Genomic DNA, 21,739 nt, shown 5'->3' with positions numbered 1-21,739 from the left:
CCCAGCCCAATCGCAGCCCTTTGCTGGCGAAGCTCATCCAATCGAGCTCCGGAGGCGGGACCTAGCAGCCACTATATAAGGGAGGACGGCGAAGGACCGCAGTGGAGATAGGGAAGCTTAGGCCAATCTGGGCGCAGCTCCCGCCCTCTGGCGTGATGTCATCATCGCACGTCAACCTGTCACCACATTTCTGATGTCACCTCACAGCAGCGCCGCGTCATGAGTTGCGGTGGTACCAATGCTCACAGCCGCCCTGCTCCAGCCCGCGGGGGGGGGGCAGTGCTCCGTGAGGGAAACACCTCCCGTGTTCAGGAAGCCCTCACAGCGCCACAGCAGAATGACGTCACGCCTTGGCAGCCTGTCACCACCCCGGTCACCTCACAGCTCTGCTTTGGGGTGACAACACTGTGCCCGGTCCCCGTCGGGTCTGCGATGGCCTCAGGCACTGGGGAATGGGCTTCACACGGCTTTTCCGCAGGGGACGGAGCAGAAGGGAAGGGATTTATTCCCTCCCGGTAGCCCAGCTATTTCTGACCCCACTCAAAAATCATAAGCCTTCTATACGTTACCATACCGCCTGCCTTGACATTAGGACTGCTTGTTTTTTAAAACAGCTGCTGACTAAAAATAAACTCAATATATTTTTCCATCTCTTCTAGGACTAACAAGAGCTTTCTTTTCTGTGATTTCTCTTAGATGATTTTAGAAAAGCACATCTGTAATTTTTTAAAATCAATTTAATGTATCATATAGGCAGAATTACATCAGTTTCCTTTAACAGCTCCACTTGTTATTATGAAGAAGTTACCAATTCTAGTAGAGTAAAAGGAACCTTTGTATCATTTACCAAAACACGTTGGATACTGAGTTACATATTCTTGGCATCTAGGTCAGATTATCACTTCTTGTTATGATTTGTGTTCTTTTATGTGGTTATAAAAAGTACTAGAGCAGTTTCCAGTAAGAAGCTCCTATTACAACAAGCTAGTGTGACACTTTCAAGCTATTAACCTACATAAGCATTCAAACATCTTCATTTGGAAACAAGCCTGCAGAGGAATATCATAAAGAAAACTCCACTAGTCAAGGATTTAGTTAATAAAATGCAGAAAATAAATATTATTTCTGACTGTTCCAAAGTAACAAACAAGCAAAAAATTTTATGTGTATATCTGGCTTATTTCTTTGAGATTTATAGATGCTTCCTACTGCTAGTTAGTTCACAACTAGCAAAGCGTGCTTTTATGTTAATAAAATATGGCTTTACTTCTAGAGAAGCTGTCCCCTATTTGCCAGTATAGGGTACTGGGGGTTTTTGTATATAAAAATAGAGACACAGCTTCTATTTTCACCTGCAATAAATTTCTTCCCATATTCATCTACCTCAGCAGAAGGTAAAATACAAAGGTTTAATCAATAGCTGGTATAAACTACAGTAGCAGCTACAATCAGAGATGACACCGCTGTATCAGTACATGTCTGGCAAAACACTAACAAACAGTCACCAACTTTAATTCTCCTGTACTCATGTGCTTCAGAAATACGGTGATATGGAGCAAGCTACCCAAACGTGAGATATTATTTTCAAACACAGCTGCTGGATAAGGAAAAGAAAGGTATGTCTACCTGGGAGACCTGTGTGACACAGAAAGAACTAACCCCAGAAAAAGAGAAAGAAGTCTGATATCAGTATTTAGGCAAGACTGGGGCAAGACTTGTATCAGAGTACTGAAGTGCTGTACCCGTGTTCAGACCGGAGATGTGGAGTCATCAAGTTAAAAACAAAAACCACAAAACAAGAAGAATTGTATAATCTTTTAATGGCATTGTAATTTTATTGTACACTCTTCAAACAGAAATATCACTTGAAAGACATCCAGTTCCCTTAGTTTGTTGCACTGTACATGTTATGCAAATAAGAGCTGGGGTGGCATACAAACCAAAATGTTGCTCTGGCTTTTCAAATAATTAGTTGAAAGAAGCAGAAATTTAAAACATAGCTGGGAATTTACAGCCACAAAAGAGCTTTGCAAATGACTGGTTAAAATACAAAACACAGATGCAAAGCAGGGAGGGGAAGCTGGGGAGGAAGAGGGACAACAAATTTCCAGTTTGAAGCTGAAGTAGGAAAAAACACTAACAACTGTACACAAGTGTCAACATGCTCAGTATTTACATTCTGAGCATTACCAATGCTACAGATAAGCCATGTACTAAAAAAATAACTTAAAAAAAGCTATACAATTGTAGTTATAAATACTATATCTTTAAAACTAGTTAAGTAGTGTAGGCTAAAAAAATGTTCACAGTTACTCTGAAGAGAGCTGTATATATATATATATTGCACAGTAGAAAAGTTCATTCAGTATACCATGTGTAAACAATTTTTATCTTCTTTGGCAATTTCAGGACTTAGAGGAGTATTTGCTGTGAGCAAAAGCACTTGGGTACAAGGCACATCAAAAGCTTTTAAAGCTGCAAGATAAATCCTTCTGACACTTTCCAGTTAGCACTGTCATTCTCTTTAGAAAAACTTGTACCTATCAATTCAGAACAACACATTTCTACAAGTATAACTCAGAGGTCTGGTGACAAAAACATCAGCTGTTCTTGGCTGTTATTCTACAGTAACAGATTTGGCCAAATTTCTTGGAAAGTCCACCTAGAATGAAGAGACAGACTTTCAATATATGACAGAGTAATACTGACGTTCTGCATTCGACAGTTCATTTAGTGTGCTTTTTTTTAGACTTCCTAATGAGTTCTGCTTTATTCTAGACACATTCCACACACACAAGCGACTATAGAGCTGCAAGATAACGACTCACTGTTGAATTCATCATTGCTTCCAAAACCCTCCTAACAAATACATATTTGTTTTGCACAGGGTACCCTTCCAAAGCAGTCGTCATTATCAAACTGACACACCCAGCCAGCGTCAACAAACTAAGCTGTACAAAGTAATGAACTATTTTAAAGTGCAATATCACATTTTCAGATTTAGTTATCTGAAAAAGTCCTATCTGCACTCTTAACTAATCACACCAAGCAAATTATAATTTTTTTAGGATATCAATTAAAAAAATTAAGCTGAAGAATTTGCACCAAAATGCCACCTCTACTACTAGTCACTACAAGCTCCACTAACTATTATCATAGTTCTTTGTTCGACATGCAATATAACTGGGTCTCTCACTTTACATTGGTGGGAGGAAGTTCAAAACTGCACTAACTGGAGTGCTAAATATAGAAAGCACTTACATCGTATCCTCTGAGAACAGCCAGGTGGAATGAGAGCAACTGGAGAGGAATAACACTCAGGACTCCTTGAAGGCAGTCAACTGTATGAGGCAGCTCAATGGTTTTGTATGCAAATTTTGAGCTTTCTGTGTCTTCTTTAGAACACAGAATGATTGGACGACCCTGAAAATAAAATTTCACAGTGTTAAGTGAAGAGGTGGCTTAGAACTGCTTTGAAATACTGGTTCACAGCATGCCTGTACTATGTTTGAAGATGCTCAGGTAGCTAACAGACAATGCCAGTCTTGTGTAATGACTTTTGTCATTCACTGTTCTGTAAGACTTGAATGTTTTCACCCTGTAGAGTTTTAACATAATTCCATTTGCTTCAAAACAAACAAAAAACCCAAACAAATGTTCCACATGGAATCAATTTTCACTACTGTTGTTAACCTCTAATGAGAACCTACAATGCAGATTATGCATCTTATTTATAACTTAATAATTAGGAACAAAAATAAAATCACCAATACATCCTTTTTCTGAGGCACAGTCAGCAGCAATACGACATCCACAATCTCTTTCCCTATCACACTGTATTAGATAAACAGCTTACCTGTCGAGCAGTGACCTGTTGCAGAGCATTCTGGCATTTGGTGAAACAAGGATCCTTCATTATCACCATGATAACAGGCATTTGTTTATCTATGAGGGCTAATGGCCCGTGTTTCAGCTCACCAGCCAAGATACCTTCAGAGTGCATATATGTGATTTCTTTTATTTTCTAAAAAACACAAATGCCATCAAGTTACTAGCAGATCAGATGAGAAATAAAAGCCACAAGAAGCAAAACACCAAAGCTGTACATCTGCCACTTAAATACAGACATACGGTATCAAATCGGTATTTTCAAATACCAGTTAATAGTGAAAACAGGCAGACTTGTCTGCTGGGATTTCTAGCAGGCTGCTGGTAGAAGCAGAGCTTGCCCATGCACGTGCATTTGCAGACAAAGAAATGGAATAATCAACAGGAACTTTAAGAACCTAACACCCAGCACAACCTTGGCTAATGCATTTCAATATTCTTTATATTCAATATTCAATAATACATTTCAAATTTCTGTGAGAGATAGATATGCATCCATTCCCCCAGAATGTTCATAACATAATTTATGAGTTTCCTGCATGAGCATCTCATCTGAACATCACAAATTGTGTTTTTCCAATGTTATTTTCAAATGGGTCAGCATTTTAAATTGTTTGGGTTTTTTTTAAATAGACTCATTAAACACTGTATTTATTATTATTTGAAAGAAAAAAGAAACTGATATCATATCCAGGTTCACCTTACATGTGTTCAATCCAACAGGACTAAATGCTCTTAATTATAGATAGCAGTTTTACTGAAGCAGAATTAAATTGTAATGAAATATTAGAATTAAACTATGTTGCAGAAGCCACAAAAGCTCATTTTCAATAACATCCAACAATACTGAGGGGTTCCTACCAGAGCTCCTTCCAGACAAGTGGCATAATTATACCCACGACCCATAACCAGCAGTGATCTTTGTTTGTACAGCTCAAGAGCCAAATCGTGTATCTTCTCATCCAGGGACAAGACTTCTTTAATCATCTCTATTGGGGCACACAAAAAGCACATATTAAAAACTTTTTAATTGGAAAAAATAGCTTGCTTGTAGAAGGATGTTCTAATGATTTCTTAGAACAAATATGCTTAATATAATTCAACCATTAACTTTGCATCTTTGACTGCAGTTTAAGGATATTTTCTCCAGCCTTATTTAGAGTAACAAATCTAAAGCAACTACTAGTTTAAGCAGTGCTCAGACATCCCATTTGTATTTCTAAAGGAAGTTGTGTATATCCGTTTTTAAAGTCACCTTGAATTAGTTTCCTTTTATCTATCCCAATTTAAAGTGAAAGGCTTTAAAAATTTCAAATCACTAATTTAGGAGATAAAGTAATATTTTTCATATAAAACTACCTTATTGTAATTAGAAAATCCAACCCATGAAAATTCTGATCTTCCTGCCAAGTTTCTTGGAAGGGCACTTGTAAAATTGGCAATTAGTACAGAAACTAATAGTCCTTTTTTTTTTTTTTTTATGTTGTCTACCTTTCAGGAGGAGGGGGAGAGCAAAACTTAAATGAGAAAGAAACATCCCTGAGTAGTATTTCATATTGCCCATTAAACAACATCTCTTATCCCTTCTCAAACCCAAAATATTAATATACCTGGCAATGATTTTAGTCCACTAATGATTTCCTGTCTCCTTTTCTGCAAGGAAATTCGGTCTTCAGACATCATTAGGCCAAACATTACAAGAGAGACGAATTGGCTGGTGTAAGCCTGCAAACAAAAAAAAGCATTTAGCAGCTAAGTCTGCAGAGAGTTACTATGATCTCAGTTTGAAGTGCTACAATTAAAGTTTTAATTGGATTCCACAGGGCTGAAGTATGAAAGTCAAACACTGAACAGCAATTACCTTTGTGCTTGCCACACCTATCTCAGGTCCTGCATTGATATGTACACCACAGTCAGTCTCCCTGGATATTGAGCTCCCGACGGTGTTTGTGATGCCAACTGTTAGAGCACGACGTTCTTTACAATACCTCAAGGCCATAAGTGTATCTGCGGTTTCACCTGGAAAACATTTACATTTTGACTTTAGGTTGACAGAGGATAGTAATGATTCCTGAAAAGCATAAAATTCTACATAACTGTGTTCTCAATAACTGCATCCACACACAATGCAAAATGCAACTGAAAACAATCTTTCGACACTCACTCATTGTCTATATATTTGACTCAAGACTGAAAGAAACTTTCATTCAAGACAAATCTGGGCCATTAGCCACCATCCTCCTTTGCAACATGCAGAAAGTAATAAATCACTGGCTTTTTATATTTTTTCTACAGTTTTCACTCAAGTGAAGAAAAACAGTAAATGCAGCTCACCTGACTGACTTATAAAAAAGCATACGTCATCTCTGAATACAGGTGTGTTCCTATCCAGGAAGTCACTAGCAAGTTCCACCATCACTGGTAATTCAGTTAATTCTTCCAATACTTGTCGAGTCTGTATTCAAGCAGCACACAGTATTTGTTAATATTGCCATCTATAGAAGTCTTGACATCTTAAGTTGAGTCAGAGATAATCTAAGTGGATTCTTATTACAAAAATTGATCATTACAGCTCACTAAAGCTTTAAAAACCAAGGTGAAAAAAGTTAATTTCTAGCATGGTAGGTAACCGCATTGGAGCATTCATAAAGAATGTGGCACAAAGGAAAAATAAATAAAAGGGCAAGACCCCTCAATGAAAGGCAAAGTTTGAAATATAGAAGAAAAAGCAGATGAAGAGCTATTGTCTAGAAACCCAGCAACTAGGGAGTTACGTATGCATTTCAGCTAAGGCTGAACATACAGCTACTGCGGCATGGTAACTGGTCCCACAGCCAATAATGATCAGTCTTCGGCATCTTCTGATTTCTTTCAAATGATCCTTCAGCCCCCCCAACAGAACTATAAACAAACAAAAAAACATCTATCAATGGTGTATTTTATTTTCTAGTTAGTATGTTCAAAATTTGCAGGCTTAGTGCAGCTTGAACGCCCGTTCTGAGTTACCTGTGCTGCTCTCAAAATTCACCCGGCCTCTCATCGTATTGACAACTGATTCCGGTTGTTCAAAAATTTCCTTTTGCATGAAGGCACTGAAGTTACCTGTTTAGAAAAACATTACATGGTAATGCTTAGGTTTGTTATCTGAAGTCTATATACAGTTACAAAGAGACGACTTTAAAGACAACCTGTGGTAGCAAGCTAATCTAAGTTGACTGTGTTAGCTTAAACAAAAGGCGAGAAGAAAAGAGGGACTGGTGGTTCAGTATTTGGTTGGTTTCATTTCCCAGCACTGACAAGGTAACCGAATTCTTTTTTAAGGAAACTTCTGTATTCCGCTTCAGGTCTTAGTTTACAGTCAAAGTTTGCCAACAACTATAACATGCTAACATTAGTTATATTTTCACTAAATACTGAGATGAATAGAAGCATCTAAGACTTTTCCAAGGCTAAAAATGGGTAGGGTCCCATTCCGCCCATCTTCCCTTCGTCTTGGAGTTGTCAGTTCCCACTACAAACAGCCTAAATATCAGGTCATTTTCACAACAAATGAGCAGTTTTCTGCCTCATCTACTACACAGTCGGTAGCTATCCATCTTTGATGATATTCGTTTACAGATGTTTCAACCCACCCTTCATGATTTGCTGCAATTCCATCTGCAAGGTTTGAATGGCCCGGGAAGGATCATCACTAGCTGAACGCTCAAGACGGTGAATTGAAAGCTTCCCATCAGTTACTGCTGCAATGTCATCATCTTCTAAGAAAATTACTCTGTTGGTGTGCTCAATAATAGCACTACAGAAAAAAACAGAAGCAAGACACACCTGACGTCAGAAAGAGTTGGTAGCAGCACTCCTCAAAGCATTTAAATATGCCACACAGCACTTCCAGCCCCCCTTCTATCTTCCTTTTGGACATAACCACAGATAGACATCTTAAAGGAAATGGCTCCATCTGCTGCTCCTCCTGCACTCTCACAGGAACCTGGAGCACAAGGCTGAGGAACCACAGCATCTCGCATCAGCAAGTTCCTCCTGATCTGATCCTGCCTCCCAGTGATGGACCCCTAAGGTCACCATCTTGTTTCTGAGATAAATGTGTACACCAGGTTCCTGCTAAGTTTGGAATCACACCACTATCTCTTCCTGTGATAGCTGGATTAAAATGCCAAAACCCAGACTAACCTATAGTCTGCCCAAATACTCAGCTGATATGTCTATTTGTACCCAACTTAACTTCCCACACTGGATGTATTTTACACAGAGGTTAGCAACTGGCAGATATTGCACTCATTTGCATTTCAAATGCTGATGTCAAGCCTTCACATTTTTCTTAGCTGGGGCCTTTATGAAGTTACCTCGATTAGAAACTATTTTATCAGAAAACAGTTATACAGCAGGAAGACAGCATAAGATTTTCAGAACTATCTCGCTTCTGAACAAAACCAGTATTTTGATAAATGTTTAAGTACTTTTACTACCTTGCATCTGAAGCAAAGAAAAATTCTACTGCCTTATCCCCAACAGCATGAAGGCAGGTAGAGCTGTCCAATCTTTTCATTCGGGAATTGCATATGTTCTTTACATTCTCAATGTTGCCTATTAAAGAAATGAGACACTTTAAATGTAAAACCAATGTTCAAGTTAGAGATTACTGTCTACACAGGTTCAAGTCATCACAGTTACACAAATATTTTGAGGGGATGGGACTTTTACATGAAGTACATGTTCAGCAGTATAAAAATATAACAACCTCACCTAAGAAGCTATTTGGGGCATCAGCTGGTAGTTTTATAGTACAAAGACCAATTAACCTAATTTCTAATCATAAAGTAAAGTAACAATAATTTTAATTCTTAAAAATAATGTAATTTGATTTACCAACTTACATGTTCTATATAAAACAGGAATCTGTTCAGTGGAGAGCTTGTACTTGCTCCTAACCCCAATGAGCAAAGGACTCCCTCTCCTACAAAGGGAAAACATGTAAATTTATAAAGAAAAAGGTGCATTCAAAGAAGTCAGAGGACATCTGGGAAGCTGAAAGACAATATACCATCTAGCTTTCCTAAAGATCGCCCCCAACCCCAATCCTAAAGCCATTACATGGCAGGAGTTATATAAACTTGGCTTGTTTCTGGCAGATTCACCAAATATTATTACATGAATAGGTATCATATGCCTTGGTGATTCTTTCCCCATGAACTACACCCAGACAGAGGAGAACGTAGATGAACTAGTTGCTTTCCTTCCAGTAATCACAAAACAGCTTAGCACAGGCACCAATTTGAATACTGTTTTTAAACAAAGCTTACTCTGCCTCTGAAGTGAGCCAGCAATAAGCTCCAGTGCTCTTTACTACTGAAATACTGTTCCACCCTTTAGCCTTTTAAATTCAGAAATGTCAACCATCACTACTGCACCTCTGAAACTGTAGAATATTAAGATCATTTTTCAATTATACGGGTCATGTGCCACACTGAAGAGCTTATTAAAAAAAAAAAATCTCACAGGAATAAAAGAGTAATTCACACCACCCCCAACACCTCAGATTACAAATTTAGCTTCTCTTAATCCCCCCACTCCTAAAAACCCAAACCTGAACCACATATAGAATAGTTCATTTCAGAAGATGTTCTCCAGTTAGAATGATGGTAGAGCTGGCTTTTTCACAATTTTAATATAGTCCCATTTTAGCACACAGGAGCAATGGGCTTTTTGGTTGTAGTATAAAACAGTCTTTATTCCCACTGCTACTTCACTTGCTACTTTAGTATCTTTACATTTCCTGAAAGTTGTTTTCTAAGTCATAAATAAAAGCAGAACTTAACACAGAAAAAACTCATAAATGCTATGACAGCTATAGAACACTGTTTGTATAAATATGATGGCATTTTAGCCAACCTGAACATATTTATCTTAGTCTTTATTCAATGTGAAGTAAAATTGAACCATACCCTTCTCCCTCCCTCTTTGATACAGGATAACTCTTAATACCACTTTAGAAACAGGAGATATACTGAGCTTTTTTATTGACACACTGTAACAGATAAAAGGACAGCCTGGGAATGAGTGTGTGAGTAGTACCCTCTTGAGTGTGTCATTTGGACAATCTGCAACCAGAAGTGTATTTGCATGAAGCAAGAAAACATCATCTGATTACTTTTCACTACTGTCTTTGCATCCTCAGAAAGTGAGTGGTCACAGCCAATTTATTAAACAAAATCAAGTTAAATACCATAGCGAATCAACACAAGCCTCTGGAAATTCTGTGACCTGCTGTCACTACAGCTCAAACTAAGTAATATTTAACAGTCAGTTGAAGAGATGCTCAGCAGAACTTTGCTGCATTTCACACAGATTCCATTAGTGCAGCTATCTACCTTCAGAGTTTTGGTTAATTAAGAATTTTAGACATCAGTATTCTAGGTTTCTTGAAGGGGGGTTTTTTGGTTGTTTTGGTTTGGGTTTTTTTTTATAGATGTTACCATTTTTTTTTTAAACCTAAAAGAGCATGATGAATTAAGTACAAAATGGACTTTCACTAACCTGGTAGCAACAGCTTCACCTGGATAATGGATGCTCTTGAAAACCAATGCAAAAGCACCTTCCTGGAAACCATGCAAACAGAAGAGAAAAAAAAAAAATCCTAAACAACTTATCTCAATTAGTTACATCTCATTAAACTGGGGCCCCTCTTCCTGAGGGGGCTGTGAAGGAGAGCTCTTTACTACTATCAGGAATCTCTTCCTGGAAGGCAGACTGCACCTTTAAAGGAATTGGTCAGGGAGCAGAACAAGCTAACATGCACATAACAGTGCAACAGCTGAAAGATCAGGAAGTGAGCACTTAGTTTCTTAACCCTTGCATTAGAAGGTACTGTTTTTATTTATAAAGAGAAGCTCTCAGATGTTACTCATATCAACATGAAGACTGTAGACCTTTACTTTTAGTGAGACTTTTAATGAGAATGTGGATGCAGCTGCATTTTATCATGCATTTTCAGCTAAAATTTTGGAGTTACTACTTCTAGTTTAAGTAGCAAATTCTCACTAATGTAATAAAAAAACCCCCCAAACCCGCAAAACAAAACCTCCACCAATAAAACCCCCAAATCCACAACACAAAACCAGGAACACAGTCAAACACTCTATAGTATTAACACAGCTCGCGAACTTGAGGAGCATTACAAAAGCAGGAGCAAAAGCCCCCCCACCTTGCAAACAGAAGAGATGGCAACATTCACTCCTCTCGCAGGAACTCCAGTCAGACTACTCTGCTCTTGTTCTGTGGTGAGGGGAAGCCACCCTTCCCTTCAACTAGGTGGCTGCACCACTGTTCCCTCTTGACCCATACAGGTCTTTACTTTGTGTGTATGTCAGCCCTGCTCTAGAGGAATCCTACAGAGTTGCTTCAGAGAGGAGAAAGGGGACGTGAAAAGAGTGTAAGAAACTGCATGAAGGGGAGGGAAAACATCTGCCCGGAGACTGGGGGAGGAAACAAAGCAAGCTTTCTCCAAGTTTGCAATGCATCTATCAACATTTTTAAGTGTTCACATACTAAGTAACAGTAGATTCCCACTTCGCAGTTTGGAAACCAACTATGCCATGAATCAGTACAGCTTGTTAGATCTATTTCCAAATATGGGAGCCAAGGCATATTATTAGACAAACTTGAATCACAGCAGTGTTTTAACATGATCAGGATAGCCTTTAAGAACACACTGCCCTTTATGAGAGATTTCAACTCCCAGAGGCTATTAATTTTTTTAAATTAAGCTGCTTCATTAAAAAACTGTGATAACCTCTTGCTTAAAAAAAAACCCCCCAAAACTCCCCAAAAAACAACAAACCACCAAAAAAACCCCACTGCTAATGCAATTTAAAGATTTGCCATTGAAAAGCCTTTGAAGTTTCCAAAATTTTAATCTCATTTCTTGGTCTATTAAGCATTGTTTAGAGGCCAAAAAGTGTTATTTGCAGCACTTTCTGAGGACTCCTGCAGAGGATCTAAAAGGAGAATACTAAGGAATCCCACAAATAGCTTATACTGTAGTCCAGGAAAACAGGAACGTCCCACTTACCAACTGTTGAATAACTCTTTCTACCAAGGCTGAAAAACTGGTGTCCTCGCTCTCTCTGTTGTCATACATGTATTTGATCAATTTGGGGATTGTTTCTGTATCCGTTTCAGATTCAAATTCATAGCCTTTGCTCTCCTGAAATATCATATAGAAGAGTAAGAAAAGTGTTTTCATCCTCAAGCAAGAAACACGGAAGGGCCTCTCAGCTTCCTCCCACCAGAAACTGCACGGTAAGACAGACTGCTTGGAGCACTACACTGGACTAGTGGATATGTATCACTATAAACAAAATATTAAAGACTTATCCTGTCATAGCTAATCTTTCAGAAACACTGTAATAAAACAAGTAGTAAGATCTGTTTAACATCTGTCGAGCAACAAGAGACATAAGGGAGCTCACTCCACAGACCCTCTCGAAGAATTTGAACATAAATTGCTACTCTACTCATAATGACTTTGCATTTCGGATTACAAGAACATATTGCACTTCACCAGTATCTTTATTAGGCAGACTCCTTCACACTACTATTTTATAGATGATATCAAGAAACTTGCATTCAGATTCCGACAAAGTCATGAAATATCTGATGGTAGTTGGTGAAGCATTTACTTTCTAGTTTTAGAATCAAGTTGCCACAGACTCACCAGAAATTTTCTCAAGTCCTTATAATTTGTGATGATTCCATTATGGATAACAACGAATTCTGAAAGGAAAAAAATATATACTCATCAGTAGCAGAAAATTAAGATATTTAACTCAGAATACAAAATTAGAGGGAGAAAAGCTTAGAAATATGCTAGAATCTACCTGCTATAGCTTTCAGACCTACAGTTTATCACAAAATCGATAACAGAAGATAGAAGTTTACAAATTCTGAAGGCATACAAAGGTTGTTCCAAATCATTAAGACAGTTTTAAACTACACCCAGTAGAATACCACCAAGCCATCTCAAGTGAAAAGTGATACAAAATCTCCCTTTTCCAGCCCAGACAATATTGATGCATTTATATTTTCAGTCTTATCTTTTAAAAAAAGACTGTTGTACTTTGACTAATTTGCATCAATTTTCAGAGAATGGAGCTCATTAATCTTTTACAGTATTACTTTAGCCTCAGAAGAGGCTATTTTATTGTGAAAGTATCTAACTTAGAATGGCAACAGCTTAAGCCTAGTATACAAAATAAATACCATAACACTAGTAAGAATGGAGAGCATATGTACTATGTGGACTGAACCATTTCAAATTCATACAGTTCCAGAGCGCTGCAGATCACGTACCATTCCTTTTATCTGATCTCTGAGGATGACTGTTTATTGCACTTGGTACTCCATGGGTCGCCCAGCGAGTATGAGCAATTCCAAAATGTGTTTCAAAATCTGCTTTTGAATCCAGGTCATCTTGTTCTATACACAAGAAATTCAGTTTACTGAATATTTAAGGTTGAGTCTCTCTCTCACATACACACACCCCTAGTAAAACACTAAGAGAATTCCTACAGGCAAAATCTAAAAGTTATCTTCTGGCCTTCTTCTAAACCATTTGCTTTCCTGACATTACACTTCAGATAGTTCAAGTTACTGTGATTAAAACTTTGTTTGCCAAGACTCAAACATTTTCAGCCAATACTAACAGCTAGGCTAACAGACCACATTACTACAAAATCTAATGTAAACGTATTAAAATAAAACTTCAGTTCTTCACAGATGGAAGCACTGCATAAAGCAGATTGTGATGACAGCCAGCTGCTTAAACGGTCGTAAATTCTGTCAGAGTCCATGTTTCGACGTTTCAGCTCCCAAGCACAGAACTCATCTCAGTAAAGCACCAGGGAGCCCAGGTCTCAAACAAAGAAGCAGCCAAAAGAGAGGAGAGTAGACTGATAATTTCACAACGCTGTACCTAAAGATCAGCTTGCTTTTCAAGTGCAGTTTTGTGGGGCACAAACAATTTAACTGCCGTTGGATTACATAATGCAGTTATTTCTGGTACAGAATCGTAACCGTAATTTCATGGTCTGACTTTCTGCTGAGATGCAGATGATATCTCACTGGGACGCCAAAGTAAAGGGGTAATTTTTAAAGACACTTACTGTACAGCTCTTCTTCCAGGGCCTTTACTTTTCCTCTTTTCTTAACTAGTTTGATGAACCTTTCTTTATCTTCATTATTATTTCCGTCAATTGCCACTCCTACAGTATAGGACACAGTCACAAGTGTTATTTAAATCATGAAATACACTGGATGAAAAGAAGGCTGAGAAAATACAAGCACATGCTAGTGAAACAATTATTTTTAAATTATCCTTCAAAGGGATATATTTGAAGTCTGTCCCTAGATGAAATCTATATCCACTGCATAGATGAAAATATACATGAGCCATCTCAAATTTTTCATGAGGACAGACTGATATACTTTGCCCAATGAAATTAGCCAACTTAAAGTTTAATCTTCCTCATCCTTTCACTGGGATTCACATGCACAAAAAAGGTTGAGGCACACATCACATGACCCTGTATGGAGGTCTTCTTCCTCACACCCTGTTTGCTTTGCTTATGTGTACTAAACCTCAACCACCATCTGATTAAAGAGCTAAGCACCCAGTTTAAAGTCCTGAGGAAAGCTGAAGAAGAAACTCCAAGAATCAAGGTAATTAGTTCTGATCTTTTAATCTGCAGGATAAAAAAAAGAAAAACCCAACATGCAGAAGTTGAAAATACCCAAAAAGTCATAGAAGTAGCTATTGGTTGTTAATTTGTTCAGTTAGTTTACATACCTGCAGAGTCATATCCTCTGTATTCCAGTCTCTGTAATCCTTTTATCAGGGTTTCAAATATTTCCTTCCGAGTCCGAGGCACTCTGTAGTTTAGATAAGCAAAAATTCCTGTTTAAAGAGAAAAGGGGAAGGGGGAAAAAAAGAAGCAAAGATTTTTTTAGAGTTTCCATCCCTTCAGACTCAAGTTAAAACCCTTTAAAACTAGTATCACAGAGAGTTCCCAGGGGACTCAATCTCCCAATTAGTACAATTCCTCCTACCAGGTTTTTTAATGGAAAGAGTTCAAATACAATAGAGGATTCAGGACTCTCATTTTCACCACACAACACATACACTTTCCTGGCCAGTTTCGCTCTCCTCATGTTACCCACCAAGAGTTAAACAGTTGAGAGAGCTTAAAAAATCTCTACTTTTCGTGAAAACCACAGCTGAAAATGGGAACATTGTGATCTATTTCATATCCAGACATTCAAAGAAGGAATATATTCACCAGTACTAACACAAGGAGACTTTTGTAATCAAAGTCATGGCCTTAAATACCCACGGGTAGGTACTAGGCACAACATCTATTTATGAGAGGCTCCAGCTTAATCCTGTATACAACAGTCACTTCAGCAGGAGGAGAACAGAGAAAAAAACATAAAGAGAGGGCAGAAGTCAAAAGGATAGGACAACAAAGGAAAGAAACAGAAGATACAAAAACAGGGTCACCCAAAAAACAAGCATTCACCCTTTGCACTGCCTCAACACAATGGTGCCTGCCAAACTCAACTCAGTAGAGACATGAGATCCATTTGCTTGCCCCGTGTTACTCAGGTCAACTCTTACAGAGGCGTCATACGGAAAGACGTGAACTCACTCCTTGCCTACTTGGCAAACAGAGCCTGGAAAAGTCTGCAAGTCTGATCCCTCTTCTCTTGAATAGGCCAGTCATCAACCAAGAAGTGGCTTTTTTAGTTTTGAGGTTGGCTCCCTCCTCATCCTACCCCTGCACAAATTTTTTTTTTTTTTTGGAAAGCAAAAGTACACAAGCATTTATTCATTATAAGGAATTCAGGGGATGTTTTATCTTTAGAAAAGGTGTAATAAAAAGATCACCTGCAAAGGAAAACACAACCATTCCTTTTCTCTGCCTACTGCTCTTCCTGGGACTTCTCCATTTATAAGGATATATTAGGCCCTTTTATTAACTCTTGCAAATCTGTACCCCAATAAAACAGAAATATCTAATTTCACTGTTTCTTGGAGAATTTGTTGAAACAAGTCAGGACTGGAGACTACAGTTAGCAAAAACCAGACTTTTAAGAGCCCAACAGATAAGCACTTCAGACAAGCGTTTTAGATAGAGAAAGCCTTTGTTTGAAATTTAACACCCTCTTCCCCTTCAATTAAGGCTTTTGAACTGTAAATGGCTGTAGTGAAGATGCTGTTATAATGATACACCAATAAATCTCCCTTATAAATATTGTTGTGAATTCAGTTACTCCACTGGTTTTAAGCCATTAATACTCTTGATTTGACAGTGAGACTAACAGACTATTACATTGGTCTCTGAATTTATCCTGGAAGGATTAAAGGGTGAAAAATGCTTTTCTGCTACAGAAGTGAGATTTATGAGGAGGCCAGCCTAACGATTTCTAGAACGTCCAACATTAACGAAGATATTAAGACAATAGTTGCATTTAAAGAGGTATTTGGGAATTTGAACAGCTAAATACTGTTCTTCATGGATGCTTTGAAAAATAATGCCTCTGGTTATATACAGTAACTTTAGACTGAGAGCTTGTTGATCATTTTTCCAGACAGATTATTTACCGTTCTCTGGCACTAACCACGAACCTCAAGAGCAGCATTCTTCAATTTCTTCAATACAAGTTTCTCAACATCATTCCAAAACATTGCTACACACCTCATTTCAGATCCAGCTCTACTTTCTAGGCCAGATTTCACAATGTATTTAAGATGCATCAGCCTCGTATGATCCATGTGGCATCTCTGACTACACAGAGCTCCAGGAAGAACCTTCCTTCGGGACCGTCCTTACAATGCTACCAGTGTGCTGCAATTGTTAAAAAGATCCTTGTTTCCAGGGAACCGTAGCTGTGCTTCCACACACGTGAATTATAAGACACAGAAGTCACTAGAGGCCATTTACAATGAAAGCAATAGCTGCAGCCTGACTTCAAGAAATATATTACAAACTCTTTCAGTTAAAGGAAATAAATCTTTCTCTCAGCACCGTTTCTCTAGTACTTTTCTGTTTCATGATTTACCCTCTTGCATATTTTCTTCCCTACTCGGTCATCATTTTGGCTAGATTTAAAGCACATTGCTCAACTCATGTAGAAAGAACTTCTGATAAAGACTTCTTGTAGCTTAATTCCTTCTGGAAACAAACCAGTACAACTGAATCTTAGTTGAATCATACTCTTGATAAGAAAGCCTTGTGATGCTCGCAAGTTACTTTATAATGGCCTCTCCAAGCTATTAGATGTCATTTCCAGAGCTTGCATCTCTCCTCCCTAGTGAAGACTCAAGTACTCTCTAAGCTAATGCAATACTGAAGTGATACCTATCAAGCAAGGTAATGTTTATTTGTCAGCACAACACGATCAATTAAATACCTTCCCAAGTCATACATACAATCAGAATCCAATAAAAAAAATTAAGAAGCGGTTTACTAGGGCATTACTCTCGATTTGTATTCTGAATATAGTTTATAATTTCCCATAATTAAAAAGTTTGCACAGAAGTGTGAACTAGGTCAATCATGTGTGGCTTACCTTTAGAATCAGATACTCAAAACAGAAACAGAAGGTTGTTAAAATGTTACTAAAACCAGCTTTAATCAGGTGCAGGCACTAAAAGCAAGGCTCTCCCTGTATGTGCACAGCAAGGCTTTAGAGACTCCCCTTTCCCTTTCAGGATTGCAAGCAGAGCATCAAAAAGACTATTTTTTGTAGGAAAAATCCCCAAGAACTCTTGCAATTGCAAGACTTCACCAAAATCAAGAAGGGGGCAGCCTATACTTGAAGTTTGAACATTTTTATTTATTTATTTATTTTTTACATAAAATGATGCCTCTATAAAGGTAAGCACATTGTTGATGCCAGAAACTTAGCCTTGAGAAAGTCCCAGTCTCAACTTCATACCCTGATGACACTAATTTTGATCTAAAATAGGTAGATCATCAGTTTAAGAGCATCTTACCTGGTTTTTAAACCCTGCATACTTTTGCTATACTGTCTTCTCTACATGTTAGTGTGACAACATCTCAACTTTGTTTCCTAAAGAGCATGTTTATGGCAGTATTTAATGACCTATCTATTTTCAAAACAGAAATCAATAGGTTTAAATCTTCAAGTGCTACCTGAAATCAGAAAAAAAAACCACAACAGGACGTATTTTCAACACTTACACCTGGGAAGATATGCAAAAATAAAAACAAATAAAAAAAGGTAATTTAGAAACTGTTGGTTGCAACCTCAAAAACTCCTGCACTTTTTACAGCAGATCAGCCTAGCAAGGAAGATATGGGACATCTTTCATGGTAACAAATGTCATGTAAAAGGTCTCCAAATGTTGATGGGAAGAAAACTAACACTACTCTCACTGCACTTCATGAACTGCCACTCTCTTTGTCATTTCATACTGAGTCAGTTACTCCACCCCAAGATAGATGCTTTACCAAACTCATTTAACACTGTTAACACCCTCATTTCCCAATCAATATAGAGCCCAGATAGGCTAAGTTTTTGATGTTACCATTATGTCTCACTGCTTAGCGCTTGCCACCAATACCTTTGGTTTGCTTAGGCACTGAGCCAAGTCTCTCACCTAAAGGGGTTTTGTTTAGAAGACACCGAGCTTGTCTCATTGATAGTGAACCGAGAGTCACGTAGGAGCTCAAACAATATCACCTCGTGTTTCCATTCAAGTGAAAGAGGCTTACTGGACTCCTTGCTCTTTCTAAGGTTACAATTAAAGAGGATGTGGAGGCAGGGAAAAGATATCTAGCTCAGAAAGTACATTTTTGGGAGCAGTAACTCAACTCATTTTCAGTCTGCTTCTCACAAAAGAGGGTTTGTTCATGGTGGCTAAGTACAAGCACAATCTTTTCTACTTTCAACAAAAGTATCCTTCCAGACCTGAGAGGAGGTTTCAGTGAAGTGACAGGTAAAGTTTCACTAAATTTTCCTCCATAACTAAAATACATTGCATTAACAGCTTCTGAATCTGCAGTTTGATTTTAATCTGATCCAAAGCATATCTAAGCAACTGCATACACGATGTAAGTATTATCTTCACCATCTCATCTTTATTAGATAAAGGAAGGTGAATAAACTCACATCAGCTAAGAATTAAGCTCCTTCACAGCCTTTGTTTGAAAACCACAAACTTTCCCTATTGTCGCAATTGGGAAGTGAGTTACAACTAATCCCTAGTCCTGGATTATGAAAACCAGAGCCAAGCGCCTCGAGAAGCCTGTGCATCAGCCAAAGCAGTGATGCACTGAGGCACCAGGAGGAGCAAAGGTTAACCACGCTGCCGAGATACCCCCAGGGCAGCCGGGCGGTGGGAACGGGATGTTTTTCGATCACAAATCCGGGCCAAGCCGGACAGGGAGGGCACAGAGAGGGGAGGCTCTGGGGAGCAGAAAGGCAGTCTCCTCTCCTTGGGAGAAGGGGGCGGACGGAGGAGCTTTACCTTTACCTGCCACCACCGCAAGAGCCGGTCATTCCCCCATCCCAACCCCCCAAAATGGATGCAGCGGGGCCAGTCCCGAACGAACCCGCTGCGGGGGGGGCGAGTTCCCGCGGGACTCCCCGCGGGGCAGCCGGACACCCCTCAGCTCAGGGACAAAGCACCCCGACCCTGGGCCGGCCCGGGGCACCTCGCTCCTACCAGCGGCCCCCGCCGCGGCCCGGGGAGGCCCCCAGCTCCATCCCGCCCGGAAGGCGAAGGGCTGCGGCGGGCGAGGGGCGGCAGCCGCGGTCCCGTCACTCACCGCACATGGTCGCTCCAGCACGGTCCCTCCCGCTGTCAGGAAACGCGGCTCCCGCCCGACGGCCCTGCTCGGGGACTGCCGCCGCCCCGGCTCTTATAGTGCGGCCGGCTCGGCCCCTGCCTCCCCGCTCATTGGCCGGGGAGCGGGCGCCGGGGCCGCTCCGCCCGGGGCCCCCAGCGGCTGCACGGCGGGGGCAGAGCCCCGGCCCAGGGGCGGGGGGGGCCCGCGGTGGTTCGCGCCCGGCCCGGCCCAGCCCTGCCCCGGGGGCTACGCACGCCTGCCCGGCTCGACCCTTCCAGGGGCTGTGGCGAGCGGCGGGGTCTCCCGGGCTCCGTACGCGGAGGAGCCCGGGCGGGAGGCGAAGCGGGCCGTCCGGTCAGGGCAACATGGCCGGGCCTGAGGCGGAGGGGTAGGGCAGCCCCCCACCGAGCTTGGCGGGGGGAAGGTGTCCCCCGTTTTTCAGCCTTTTCGGCCACAAGCATTTCGAGACGCACGCTCAGCAGCCAGCCCCATCCGCACATGGACCCAGAGCACCTGTGTTGGCCCTCGGCGGAACGAGGGCCAAGGGCAGGGGCCGCCGGCCTCCACCTGAGGGAGAGCCTCTCCCTGCAGTAGCAGACTGAACTCCTGGTCGGGCTGTGTGGTCTCTGCCATTTACTTGGCAAGAAAGAAACAGCAGATCGGCTCTAGGAGCCTTCTCCAGCCTTTTCTTCCCGGGCTGGGCTCTCTCCTGGGGGCAGATGCCATGAGGGAGAGGGAAGGCCAGAGGCCCTGGCCCGGCCGGCGTCGAGCCCCGGGCAGCAGTCTTGAGTTTCACCTTCTGATAAAGAAACTTGTGATCCCTTGTCTCAGGGAGCCTCCTCCAAGCAAAGGGAATGGTGACTTTTAAAGCGAGTGCCTTGCAGCAGTCACAGAAGTAGCTCAAGCCACTATTTGAACAAACGGGATTTTTTTTAAAAATCCGTAAAGTTCGACGATGGTTCAGCCTGCTTATAGTTTCCCCTTCCTTATTAAAAAGTACCAAAATATTTCATAGAGAGGATCCTAGTTATCTCATACATAGTTATTGAAACTCAAGTGCGAGGTATCTTACTTAAGCTAGAACTTAAGGGCTCATTTTCTCTTGAATTTCTTTTTGTACATAATTTTTTTACATAAAGTGGTGGTTCCCTCAAACTTTGTCACTTTTTCTCTTGATGCAGCAGTCAAATGAAAGATAAAGATTGGAACATCGACATTTCAACTACAAAAAAACTTTTTGGTTTTTCATAAATTTTTTTGCCACTTTGAGAAAGGAAAACTGTCTCACTTTTAAGGCAAAAACCTAGATTTAAAATCTTCTCAAGTCATAAAATTAAAGAAAACAGTGTTAGAAATTCTGCTTTAAATTAGTTTATAAGGAGGAATAAATTGTGGTTTTTACTGCCTGTGTGAAACAGCTATGCACACCATGCTCTGTAAAAACCAGTTTTGTTTTCCTTCTCCCTACCCCCCAGAATAAAACCAAACAGTGCAGTCCCAGCTCTGTCACTGACCTGCCGTGTCACATCAAACAAGTCATTTTGACACTCCATTCCAGTTTGTCTTGTCTGTTTAGGTTACTTCGCTCCTCCTCAGAAGCAATCTGATCTTGTTTCCCCCAGTCCAGCCCAAGCAAAGGGAGAGGTTCCTAATCTCAGCTATGCGTGTTAAGTAGCATTGCTATTTATATTAAATTATTAGAATAAAGATAAACTTTTTTTGCTCCCTGTACAACATGCCTTTCAACTAATGAGTGGTGCAGACGATAAGGAAGAAGCACTTTTTTTTTAATCACTGCGATACTGATTGCCAAAGATCACGAGTCAGAGCCCAAAATTTCACTCATGCAAGACATTTCATATTTCCATGTGACATTCCCAGGGAGAAAAATAAACAAAAATGAGACTCAACTGCAAGTATGAACTGCATTAATTAGTGGTTAACTTATCATTTTGATAACTTAT

The 21,739-nt window shown here is 40.1% G+C and overlaps 1 protein-coding gene across 1 annotated transcript; it reads right to left on the bottom strand.

The window, feature by feature from the left end:
- Window positions 1-1,803: 1,803 nt before the first annotated feature.
- GFPT2 (glutamine-fructose-6-phosphate transaminase 2) lies at window positions 1,804-19,798 on the bottom strand. Its single transcript, XM_074884055.1, has 19 exons — window positions 19,755-19,798; window positions 14,747-14,854; window positions 14,064-14,162; window positions 13,252-13,377; window positions 12,617-12,675; window positions 11,972-12,106; window positions 10,438-10,499; window positions 8,778-8,857; window positions 8,370-8,487; window positions 7,521-7,684; window positions 6,895-6,990; window positions 6,692-6,789; window positions 6,223-6,343; window positions 5,750-5,907; window positions 5,499-5,613; window positions 4,750-4,877; window positions 3,857-4,024; window positions 3,262-3,423; window positions 1,804-2,662 (listed from the first exon to the last, which is right to left on the bottom strand). Exons 1-19 carry the CDS (start codon window positions 19,759-19,761, stop codon window positions 2,618-2,620), a joined length of 2,049 nt encoding a protein of 682 aa, XP_074740156.1. The 5' UTR covers window positions 19,762-19,798; the 3' UTR covers window positions 1,804-2,617.
- Between the last annotated feature and the right edge of the window lie 1,941 nt (window positions 19,799-21,739).

Source organism: Strix uralensis, chromosome 14, assembly GCF_047716275.1.
Source record: "Strix uralensis isolate ZFMK-TIS-50842 chromosome 14, bStrUra1, whole genome shotgun sequence".
Taxonomy (NCBI): Eukaryota; Metazoa; Chordata; class Aves; order Strigiformes; family Strigidae; genus Strix; species Strix uralensis.
Note: the sequence above shows the minus strand (reverse complement) of the source record. Positions and strands in the feature narration are given on the sequence as shown.

Excerpts from the sequence above, each read along its gene's own strand:
- GFPT2 (XM_074884055.1), bottom strand. Across the intron at positions 6,991-7,520 it reads ATTGCAGCAAATCATGAAGG|GTAACTTCAGTGCCTTCATG; the intron begins GTGGGTTGAAAC and ends TTTTCTAAACAG. Across the intron at positions 5,908-6,222 it reads CTTTTTTATAAGTCAGTCAG|GTGAAACCGCAGATACACTT; the intron begins GTGAGCTGCATT and ends AATGTTTTCCAG.